Genomic DNA, 12326 nt, shown 5'->3' with positions numbered 1-12326 from the left:
ACAGCCCCTCACACTCAGAAAAGTGTCTGTGGCTCCAGGGGAGTTGAACAGTTCTGGCTCTGCTAGTTTCTTTTCTATCTCTCAAAACATACAAGTAATCCTAACCAGCCAATGGCATGGTGAAAAATATACACCATCAATGCGTTTACCTGCTATTAACCTCAGGGCCATCACGGTCAAGCCAAAGCAGACCTCCTCTAAAGAAGTCCAACAAATAAAATTAGCTTTCCTAAATGTCAGATCACTGAATAATAAAACTTTCTTAGTAAATGATCTGATTAAAGAAAATAACTTAGATTGCATCTGCCTAGTAGAGACATGGCTAAATAATGACACAGCTACATCAATAATGATAGAAGCTTGTCCACCAGACTATAACTTTTTTCAAATACCCAGAAAAAATAAAAGGGGCGGAGGAGTTGCAGCAATCTTCTCCTCAAAACTCTTGTTTAGAATCACAGAACTAGGCGAGTGTCAATGGAATATCTTGCCATTGAACTAAAAACAGAATCAACTATTATTGTCACAATATACCGCCCGCCTAGACACTCACCAGTATTTATACAGGAGCTCTCTGAACTGATCTCACTATGTGTTACCGGATATGATAAGGTGATCCTAAATGGAGACCTGAACATCCATTTTAATAAGAAAACAGACTCCAAAACTATGGAACTAAAAAATCTACTGGATAGCTTTGACCTAATACAGCATTAGGGATGCTCGATATTGGCTTTTTTACCGATACCGATATTCCGATATTGTCCAACTCTTAATTTCGATACCGATACCGATACCGATATCAACCGATACCGATATATGCAGGGTTTCCCCCCAAAAAAACTGAATAATTTCAGGTAAATAATAAATTCACTGGATGCATTCAAAAGGCTTTCTAAATGTAAGCATTATCTGTGCAAAATATGATAATTAAAAAAGTTTTAATTAACATTACATATCTCTTGTTGTTGAATTAAACCAACATGCATACTTTTGACAATAAATAAAATAAGAATTGGTTCTTACTTGCTTGCCTGGGTAAATAAAGGTTAAATAAATGTAAAAAAAAAAAAAAAAAATTGTTATTGTTTTTTTTTTTTTTTTTTCGATACCGATATTTTCCGATATCACATTTTACTGCCGATATCGGCCGATAATATCGGTCGGCCGATAATATCGGACATCCCTATACAGCATATAACAAATGCAACTCACCGGCTTGGGAATACACTAGACTTAGTTATAACAACAACTGGGCTAAGCATAACAAATATCTCAATAACTGAATTACCTCTCTCCGACCATCACTGTATATTTTTTGATACTCAAATAACCCTTACTAAAACAAAAAAAGAAATCATAGTTAAAAAGAGGCTCCTAAACGACAAAGCTGAATCAAAGTTCATTGATCTTATCAGACTACATGAACCTGCACACAATCATGACAGCTCTCTAAATGAAATGGTAGAAAATCTCAATGATGCAATGTCATCTATATTAAATTCTGTCGCCCCATTAAAAACAAAAAAGAAGAAAACTAGAGCCTCGCCCTGGTTAAACTATAATACGGTCAACGAAGAAAAAAGGAAATGTCGTGCAGCGGAGCGAAAATGGAGAAAAACAAAAAACACCATATGCTGTGATATATACAAAGATGCTTTAACTGCTTATAATAAAACCATCCGCTTAGCAAGGAAAGATTACTTCTCTAAAATCATTACAGAAAATGCTGGAAACTCCAGAATCCTCTTTTCCACTATTAATGTACTACTCAACACTGCCCCTACACCTCCTCAGTCATCAACGGTTAAGTGTGAAGAACTTGCACTATTCTTTAACAACAAAATAACCTTGATCAGGGCCAGCATTACTCATGATGGAAATAAAGTTGATTGCGGCAAACCGTGCAATGTAACCATGAGAAGTTTCACATGCATCACATTAGATGTACTCTGCAAAACTGTCTCAGAATGTAACTCCTCCACCTCAGACATTGACCCTATACCTACAGCTTTCTTCAAACGGGTATTTAATAGTGTTTCAAGCCCTGTGCTAGATATCATAAACACTTCCCTTAGGACTGGTATTTTCCCGGATGCCTTTAAAACAGCAGTTGTAAAGCCATTACTAAAAAAAACTAACTTGGATAGTAATGAAATGGCAAATTATCGTCCAATATCCAACCTACCATTCATTAGTAAAGTACTTGAAAAGATAGTTTCAGTTCAAATAAATTCCTTTCTTGAAGAAAACAACATCTTAGAAGAATTTCAGTCAGGATTCAGAAAATATCATAGCACTGAAACTGCCCTCACCAAAATAATCAGTGACCTCAGACTAAACTCTGACGAGAATAAGATCTCCATCCTTATCCTGTTAGATCTCAGTGCAGCATTTGATACAATCGATCACGATATTCTAATCGATCGTCTTGAAAACCATGTCGGTTTCTCAGACCATGTGCTAGGCTGGTTTAAAACATACATCAGAGGGAGGAAATTCTATGTTAAACTAGGAGATCACATGTCTGATATATACGACAACAACTATGGAGTTGCACAAGGGAGTTGCTTAGGTCCTTTACTCTTCTCCCTTTACATGTTACCGCTGGGTGATATCATCAGAGAACATAATGTAGATTTCCATAGCTATGCGGATGATACACAACTGTACATATCTGCTGAACCAAATGATACAGCGATTAGCTCCATTACAGACTGCTTACTGGCAATAAATAAATGGATGAGTAAGAACTTCCTGAAACTAAACGAGAACAAAACTGAAATTCTAATTATCGGCTCCAAAACTAAAAAAGAAACATTAATAAAGAACCTGGGGGGACTAACCCCTTGGATCAAATCTGAGGTCACTAGTCTTGGGGTTGTCATAGATTCAGAACTGAACTTCAATTCTCATATTAGCAAAGTGACGAAAACATCGTTCTTCCATCTCAGAAATATAGCAAAAGTACGACCATTTATTAATCAGAACGATGCTGAGAAGCTAATTCATGCATTCATATCTAGCCGGTTAGACTACTGTAATGCACTTTTCACAGGTCTCCCTAAGAAAACCACAGAGAGGCTTCAGCTAATCCAAAACTCTGCAGCCCGACTGCTAACTAGAACCAAAAGGAGAGAGCACATTAGTCCAGTCTTAGCCGCTTTACACTGGCTTCCTGTAACATTTAGAATTGACTTTAAGGTCCTTCTCCTTACATACAAAGCTCTAAATGGACAGGGACCTAGCTACATCGCCAACACTCTAATAAATTACACACCAGCAAGAACACTGCGATCATCAGCTGCTGGACTACTAGAGGCTCCCAGAAGCAGTCAAAAGAGGATCGGTAATGCAGCCTTTATCAACTATGCCCCAAAACTATGGAACAAACTACCCCAAAACATCAGGGAAGCCAACTCGCTAGACATCTTTAAAAGACAGCTTAAAACCTATCTCTTTGCTCAGGCATTTCACTGATAGCTATCTGCTACCACCTAGTGGCAAGAGGAAACATCAGGGATATCCTGACACAACTTGTATTTATTCTTACCCTGCCTACTCTTTTACACTGCATATCAAATTCATGTGTCGGTTATTGCACTTTTTACTTCTTACTGATGACTATTTTTAAACTGAATCATTTTAAACTATTCTTATTATTTGCTATGCTCGCTCATGCCTGTATTTTTTATGTCCGTCGGTTATTGCACTTTTTAATTACTGAATAGAGAGCCTATTAGGATGCTAGATCCTAATGTGAAACACTATGCTTATGGCAGATCAATCAGCATGGATTGTCTGTAAACTTTAATACATGGCAGTTTGGTTTGTTAGAACAGACTGTAATCTTATGCTTATGGCAGATCAATCAGCATGGATTGTCTGTAAACTTTAATACATGGCAGTTTGGTTTGTTAGAACAGACTGTAATCTTCACTTGCTTATGGCAGATCAATCAGCATGGATTGTCTGTAAACTTTCACTTGCTTATGGCAGATCAATCAGCATGGATTGTCTGTAAACTTTATGCATTGTTGTCACTTGCCATATCTTACTATGCTCGCTCATGCCTGTATTTTTTATGTCCGTTCTATTTTATAATTTTTATTTTATTTTATTTTATTTTTATTTTACTATTTTTAAACTGAATCATTTTAAACTATTTTTACTATTTGTGTTACTGAAAACTGTAAGCGGAGAGCCTATTGGGATGTTAGATCCTAATGTGAAACACTGTGATTCTACCTGTCTATCTTTTTATGCTCGCTTATGCCTGTATTTTTTACTGTTGTGAAGCACTTTGAACTGCAACCTCTGTATGAAAAGTGCTATACAAATAAAGTTATTATTATTATTTATCTTTTGGCGCTTTTCTGGTGGACAAAACACCGCACATTCCGGAGCCACCCTGTGGAATGGGCTAGACTCAGGATGAACTAAAATATTGTGAAAATATAAATCAATTCAAATCTAGACAAAAAAAATCTATTTTTGATAGGTACAGAAGGGAAGAAGAGCTTTAATTGCATATCAATAAATAAAAAAATACGTATGATACTGTATTGTACGTTATATCATATTACATTATATAATCATATTATAATTAATTTGTATATTATATTGAACTATATTTGCACATTGCACTATATGCTATTATATTATGGTACTGTATTGTATCATGTACTATATATCTCACATCACATTATGTATGTGCTGTATACACTATTATGTACTATATACTATTATATATACTATTATATACTGCAGGTATACTATACTGTAATGTGTACTGTAATGTGTACTATATGTGTGTACTGTAATGTGTACTATATGTATGTACTATGTATGTAAATGAAAAAAGAAAAAGAAAAGAAACGTAAGTCTTCAGGGGTAGGGCCCGACAAGCCTAGTGCTTCTCCCTAGCCCTTTTCGGACAATTGGACAATGCTGCAATAGCAGCTGCTGGTAAAACTTTGACGATTTATGGAATGACCGTTTTTATGTGTCCAAAGCCCGAAATAAAAAATAACTGAACTGAACTGAACTGAACCGTGACTCGCGACTGGAGACTAGCTCTGCTAGCACACATAGCCTACTGTGTACAGACGGTTTCAAACTGTATTTTAAATTAGAAAGCAAACAAAATAAATGGAGTTAAAGCTGACCTGTTGCAGGTCACAATACAAATATTTTTCGTATTTTTTATTATTATTATAATTTTTTTTAAAATAATTATCGATATCATTTTTATTATCGATTATTATCGATTATTAAAATATATCGTGATAATTATCATTATCGTTTTATCGCCCAGCCCTATCCCACATCAAAACTAGTAAGCATGGTTGGCATCAAACGACACCATCTCAACGTCCGTCCCTGAGGTTCTCACTGAACTTGGCAAACAGGCCTTTGTGTTCTCTGTCCCTGCAGCGGGAAACCACTTGCAGACAGGGTTGGGTACCGAATACGGTACTTTTAAAACCCTCTGGGGTCGGAGCATCCGGGAGAACAAAGGTGTGAAAACCGCCTTGTCTCAGCCGAGAGGATTCCTCAGAAATGCCCAAAGTGTTGCGCATTTCAGAAATAGGTCAAAATAGAAATATTGCATTTTTGAGTGCTTTGAAATGTTCTATATCTGTTTCCTTATTTGCAAAACTTAATACAACTTGTAAACTGGTTAATTATTGTTAGATTGGCCGACAGTATGTATTCCGAAGCATTGGAAAACATTTCCAATACATTTGAGGTGGAGTCTTTCATCACATGGCTGAGAAAATGGTTCACTCTTTCAAAGCCCTGGATCTCATATTGGTTTGAGTGTTATCAGCATTTTTCATATGACATTGATTGAAAAGTATCCGCTCGATTTGTACAAGTTATGGCTTATTTAGAAAAATCCCCAGAAAGGGGGGGGGTCAGAATGCCCAGACTCCAGAGGTTAAGGGTACCGGCCGAATGACATCGGTACTACCCAGTACGCTAGATCCATCGGTACCAAATTTCGTTACCTTTACATGTTTAGTATAAGAGTGTAATATACTAGACAAGAGGGAGCCTTTTCCACAAATATAATATATTACTGTCCCGTGATTCTAAATAAATAACAATGTTGAAGTTGAGAAGTTTGGACTTGTTTTTTTACCACTGAAATACAAGTTTTTCTGTTATTACAGAGATAGTTAAGTGCCGAAAAAAGATACCATTGGGTACCGATACCGAATTCCAGGAACTGGTACAGGCACCGGTATCGGTTCAAATGTGAACAGTACCCAACCCTACTTGCAGACAGATTTGCAGCTAGATGAGGCAGATTTCATTGGAATTTATAATTGTTTCCTTTAGCTAGATTCCATTTCCTCTTCTCTTTTTAGGCATGTGATTCTGTGAGTTGCTACTGAATGTTTTGCTACATGGGTTTTTAACGTTTGCTTTTATGTTGTTTGCAACACTGTATTGCATGCTACGCTGACCGCGTGAATATTAAAGGCAACCAACTTGTGTTCAGCTTTTCGTTCAGCGTTTCTCTGATTGGCCACACGGCCAATCAATCAATCCACTAGCACACGCCCTTGCGGCAAGAGAGACGCGGCAGAAGCGCTGGTCGAACCAGCGGTGTTCTGTTGTGTGACTGTACTACAGCTGTGTTCTGTTGTGTGACTGTACTAAACTCTTCCACCACATGACCGACATTTGACATACAGTACACCTCCTATCTATGTTGGGATTATGTTTGGTCATGACAAAACAATAAAAATCGCTACTGTTAGTAATGCTGCCACCACCCACTTCAATGACAGAGCTCTCATATTTGCGAATGCATAAACTATATCTTAAATTATGGCGATGTGTCTAATATGGCTGAATATTCACGCCGGAGGAACGGCCGCTGCTGCTGCTGGAGCTGAACCGAGTCAAGCCGCGGGCGGCGCACGGAAGCCGGGGATAAACCACCGCGTCGCCCCGCTGGCGCTTCAGGCTCAGCAGCCTCCACGGGCGAAATAACATATAACGTTACAGTTCCACACTGATGTACAGTGAGTGTCTAATATGGCTGTCGCGAAGTCATGCCTCTCCCTCTGAAAGCCCATCCACGCTGTGTATCATAGAGACATAGAGCACTGGGTTTTATCACTGGAGATATATTTCTCACTCACCATTGTATTTTGCGCCATCTGACAATATCATAATGATGTGTTTTCTATATTATATCCACAATCATTCATCTAAAAAATGTTATGGGCTTTGATTAAACATGTAACCTACACCTACTGTAACTTACTGTACCTCTGCTTCCTACAGCACAGCAGGTAATGGCGTTAATCAATGGAACGCGAAACATAATAACGTTACGCTTTCTAGTTCAGCGCATTTCATAACTGTATGGGCTTTGTTTATACAGGAGTGAATCTGGTAGTTGGTTGTTAAAAACGCGAAACATAATAACGTTACGCTTTCTAGTTCAGCGCATTTCATAGCGCTCTACTGCGACTGCTACCGCAGCTGAACACAAGTTGGTTGGAACAGCAGCCCAACACAAGTGCGTTGGAACAGCAGCCCAACACAAGTGCGTTGGTACACAAGTTGTTTGCACGCGCTGCCGCTCGCTTGCTCCTTGGATTTCATTTGGGACGTGGGACGACTGCCGCTTGCCTGCGCGTGGGGGCGGGGCCAATCAGAGAAAAGCCGAACACAAGTTGGTTGCCTTTAATATTCACGCACCCTGACCAGGGCTCCCTGGAAACAGAGATCTTGTAAATCTCAATGGGACTCACCTGGTTTAGTAATAATAAAAAACTGTGCATCACTACAAGCCTGGAGAGGAGGCTGCTGAGTGAGCCGCATGGCGGTCCATTGTATCATTGTGGTCATGAAGTAAAAATAGCAAGTAGGTTACGAGTAGTAATGGAACAGTCATATTTTATATACAAGGCAGTGAGGTGTGAATTAACCCAATTTTCTCCCTCTATCTCTGTCTCTCCCCTCTCTCTCTCTCTCTCTCTCTCTCTCTCTCTCTCTCTCTCTCTCTCTCTCACTCGTTCTGCCTCTCTTTCTCTATCTGTCTCTCTTTCTCTATCTGTCTCTCTTTCTCTCTTTCACACTCTTTCTGTCTGTCTCGCTTTCTCTCTCTTCTGTTTCTCAATCTTTCTGTCTCTCACTCTCTTCCTCTCTCTCACCCTATCTCTTTGTGTCTCTCTCACTCTTTCTGTCTCTCTTTCTCTCTCCCACACTCTTTCTGTCTGTCTCGCTTTCTGTTTCTGTCTCTCTCTCTTTCTGTCTGTCTGTCTGTCTCTCTCTCTCTCTCTCTCTCTCTCTCTCTCTCTCTCTCTCTCTCTCTCTCTCTCTCTCTCTCTCTCTCTCTCTCTCTCTCTCTCTCTCTCTCTCTCTCTCTCTTCTCTGTCTCTCTCTCTCTCCTCTCTCTCCTCTCTCTATGTCTGTCTCTCTCTCCTCTCTGTCTGTCTCTCTCTCTCTCTCTCTCTCTCTTCTCCTCTCTCTCTCTCTCTCTCTCTCTCTCTCTCTCTCTATGTCTCTCTCTCTCTCTCAATTCAATTCAATTCAATTCAATTCAAATGGCTTTATTGGCATGACGTACTTCTACATGTTGCCAAAGCAATATTAAACATAAACATGGATTACAAACAGATATAAGTACATACAAAATATCATCGTAAATAAAACATCAAGTATTACGGTGTAAACATGTCAGGTGACTGTCACTCACTGTCCCTCAGTTTGTGGCAGGCAGCAACATATGCTGCTGCTAGCTCACAGCTTGTTGAGTCCTCCCCTAGTAGGACTGGTAGTTTTTCTGTATCTGGCAGTGCGAGAAAGCCTTTTTTTATTAATTCAAATTTTAAAAAATGTGTTTCTCTAATATATTTATATTTTTCACATTTGGTGAGGAAGTGCCACTCAGTTTCAGGCTCACTGAGGGTGCAATGACAGCACAGCCTTTGCTCTGCAGGAAGCCAGGTTTTCCTGTGCCTCCCCTTTTCAACAGCGAGGCTGTGCTCACTCAGTCTGTATTTTGTCAAGGTTCTTTTTAGTTGTTGATCAGTCACCATGCTCAAATAATCTGCTATGGTGTACTGTCGATTTAGAGCCAGATAGCACTGCATTTTGCTCTGTGCTTTTGTTTGTGTTTTCCAATAGGTGATGTAGTTTTGTTTTAGCTGTGTAGTAATTTGATTTATTCTGATTGGTGACGTGTTCTGTTCCTGAGGTGTGTTAAGAGAGCAGGTTTGTGGACTCAGCCTCAGGACCAGCTGGGTAAGGGGGTTCCTGATGCTCCTCAGCTCTTGGCACTGCAGGGCTTGATAATGGTACGAGAGGGGGTCACTTCATTTTAGGTGTGTCCAAAAGTTAATTGCTCTTTTTTGTATTTTTAGTATTAGTGGGTAACGGCCTAATTCTGCCCTGCATGCATTGTTTGTAGTTTTCCTCTGGACATGTAGGATAATCTTACAGAACTCTGCATGCAGGGTCTCAATGGGGTGTTTGTCCCATTGGGTAAAGTCTTGTTTTGTAAGTGGACCCCACACCTCACTGCCATAGAGTGCAATTGGTTCAATAACACATTCAATTAATTTGAACCAGATTCGAATTGGTATTTCTGTCTGTTTGTATATTTCTTTTTATGGCATAGAAAGCCCGCGCGTGCTTTCCCTCTCAGCTCATTGGACTGCTTCCTTAAAATGTCCAGTTGAACTTAGTTTTAGGCCTAAATAGGTGTACTGTGTGCAGTACTCATGTTTTGTACCAATTGAGAGAACTTTGGTAGGACGTCCTGAGATCTGGATCTTTTTTGGAATATCATTATTTTGGTCTTTTTGGGGTTTACACCCAGGTCTGACAGTAATGCTCTAGCAGGTCCAGGCTCTGCTGTAGGCCGTCTGCTGTGGGGGACAACACAACCAGGTCATCTGCAAAGAGCAGGCATTTCACTTCCGATTGTGGAGACTTACACTTCTTACACTCTCTCTCTCTCTTCTCTCTCTCTCTCTTCTCTCTCTCTCTCTCTTCTCTCTCTCTCTCTCTCTCTCTCTCTCTCTCTCTCTCTCTCTCAGTGTGTGGGGGAGGAGAACTGGGTGGACAGTCGGACGGTGTACATCGGTCACAAAGAACCCCCGCCGGGAGCCGAGGCGTACATCCCTCAGCGTTACCCTGACAACCGCATCGTGTCCTCCAAGGTGAGCAGCAGGTTGCCGCCGCCATGGCAACCGCACCGCGGCTGCGCTTTCGAGAGGGAGTCGCCGCCTCCTCCGCGTCATTGTTTAACTTCAGTGCCATTCATCCGTCCTGCGGTTAGAGAAGCGTACGATCCCCGTGACGACCGTGTCATAGAGACGATGCGTGTGGTCGACAGATTGGCAGATCCATATTCATTTGTGTTGCGCACGTGATGAATACAGTGCGGTGATATGATATGAGGATGAATGAGTGCGCTGAGCCGCTCTCTCCGCGTGTCTCTGTTTTGTTTTATGTGCACACCGGAGCGCGCGACACGGTGAACCACACGTCATTCATTTTCAATGAGAAATGAAATGTGACAACGTTTGTGTGTTACCTGAAAGGGGAATAAAGAATGACATTGTGTTACGTCCTCCATGGCCTATAGGGGGAGCTTCAATCAATAATGTGTGTGAACATGAGCTACTCTCTCTCTCCCAAAGCCAGCAACCAGAGAGACTCAACCTGGGTGATCATTCAAGTATGAAGTCTGGAGCTGCTCCATAGACAACGAATGGACCCACATAATATGTGTTTTCTTTTTTATATCCAAATGAGCTTTAATCTATATTACAATGTACCCGTATACTCAGAGCATTCATCGGCTATGGAGTGGTTTCAGACTTTATACCTGATAATAATAATAATAATAATAATACTAATAATAATAATAATAACTTATTTGTATAGCACCTTTCATACAGGGTATTGCAGTTCAAAGTGCTTTACATCAGTAAGAAATAAGACATAAAATCAGTGTAAAACAAGCAGCAAGAGCAAAGCATAAAGTGGGATAAAATAATGCAGATATATTAAATCAGAACCTCACGTTCCAATAGGCTTCTTGAATGTCTGTAATCTGTTACAAAACATGATGCAGGTCATAGTATGCACCCAGCGGATAGTGTGGCGTATAAATAAAAGTAAAAATAAGTAAAATAATAGCAAGGTGATGATGACATCACAATTGTGTGTCTTAGCGCTGTAGTTTCTGGATTTGGGTGAGAGTTGTTTTATGTTCACTACTATTGTTTGGACTGTCTTAGACCACAGTAATAACTTTGAATTCTTTGAATACATTTGGAATTCTGAAAATGTCGTTCCTTTTTAATGGCAGAAGGAGTGGTGGTAAAGGTTTAAATATGTCCCCGTTCTGCCACCCCCCACCCTCCACAGGTGTACAAACTCAACATGGAGCCTGTTAACCCTTTCACTGCCGCACTACAGCAGGTTAACCCTTTACTATCACACTACAGACCATCTGTGGTGTGACAGTAAAGGGTTAACCTTCTGTAGTGTGGTAGTGAAAGGGTTAAAAGTCCAACTGTATCTCTTGGTCAACAGAACCAGAGCCTCTTGTGACATCATACAGTTTTCAGGAAACAAGTTTTTAGTCATCTTGTTGTGACTTCCCAAAATGTTCTGACGAAACCACCAGTGATGTCTTTCTCCCCCTCTCAACAGTACACGTTCTGGAACTTCATCCCCAAGAACCTGTTTGAACAGTTCCGAAGAATCGCCAACTTCTACTTTATTTCGATATTCCTGGTGCAGGTGAGGTTGCCGTGACAACACAGCAGCAGTATCATCCTCCTCCTCTCCTCCTGATATGAGGAGCAGAGGACATATGAAAGCATCTATCTGTGCTTGTATTTAAAGGACAAGAAGATAGATACCAATTTCCTCTCCGTCCGCAGAAAGCTATCCAGCTGCAAGCTAGCCTAGCTTAGCACAAATTAATGGAAGCAGATACGGACCAGCTAGCCTAGCTGTTGGGCCAAAAACACCTCTCCCTGAGTATTAAGCTAGGCGAACGGTCCATATCTGCTTCCATTAATTTGTGCTAAGCTAGGCTAGCTTGTAGCCGGATAGCCCTCTACTGAAAGCACATTTCCTCTACCGAGAGGAAATTGGTGTCTTATCTTCTTGTCTGACTCTGGAGAAGACGGTAAGCACATTCCCCATCATATTGGCATGTTCCTTTAAGTGTAGATGAAGGAAATGTAACCTTTTCTACTGAACCATCACTTCACTGTAGATCAGATGAGCCAGAGTGGCTTTTTTCTCTTTGTATTTACTTACCATTGTGATCT

General features: G+C 40.3%; 1 protein-coding gene across 1 annotated transcript in view; it reads left to right on the top strand.

The window, feature by feature from the left end:
- The window catches only part of atp11a (ATPase phospholipid transporting 11A), a gene marked incomplete at its 5' end in the record, with an annotated part of 128968 nt that overhangs the window by 72446 nt on the left and 44196 nt on the right, over positions 1-12326 (top strand). The window contains 2 exons of the mRNA XM_084311493.1: positions 10071-10193; positions 11698-11787. Of these exons, the coding sequence (XP_084167619.1) occupies positions 10071-10193; positions 11698-11787 (213 nt within the window). The remainder of the gene's footprint in view (positions 1-10070; positions 10194-11697; positions 11788-12326) is intronic.

This window comes from Notolepis coatsorum (genome assembly GCF_963971535.1).
Source record: "Notolepis coatsorum genome assembly, chromosome: 3".
Lineage (NCBI taxonomy): Eukaryota > Metazoa > Chordata > Actinopteri > Aulopiformes > Paralepididae > Notolepis > Notolepis coatsorum.
The sequence above is the reverse complement of the archived record's forward strand: the minus strand, read 5'-3'. Positions and strand labels throughout refer to the sequence as shown.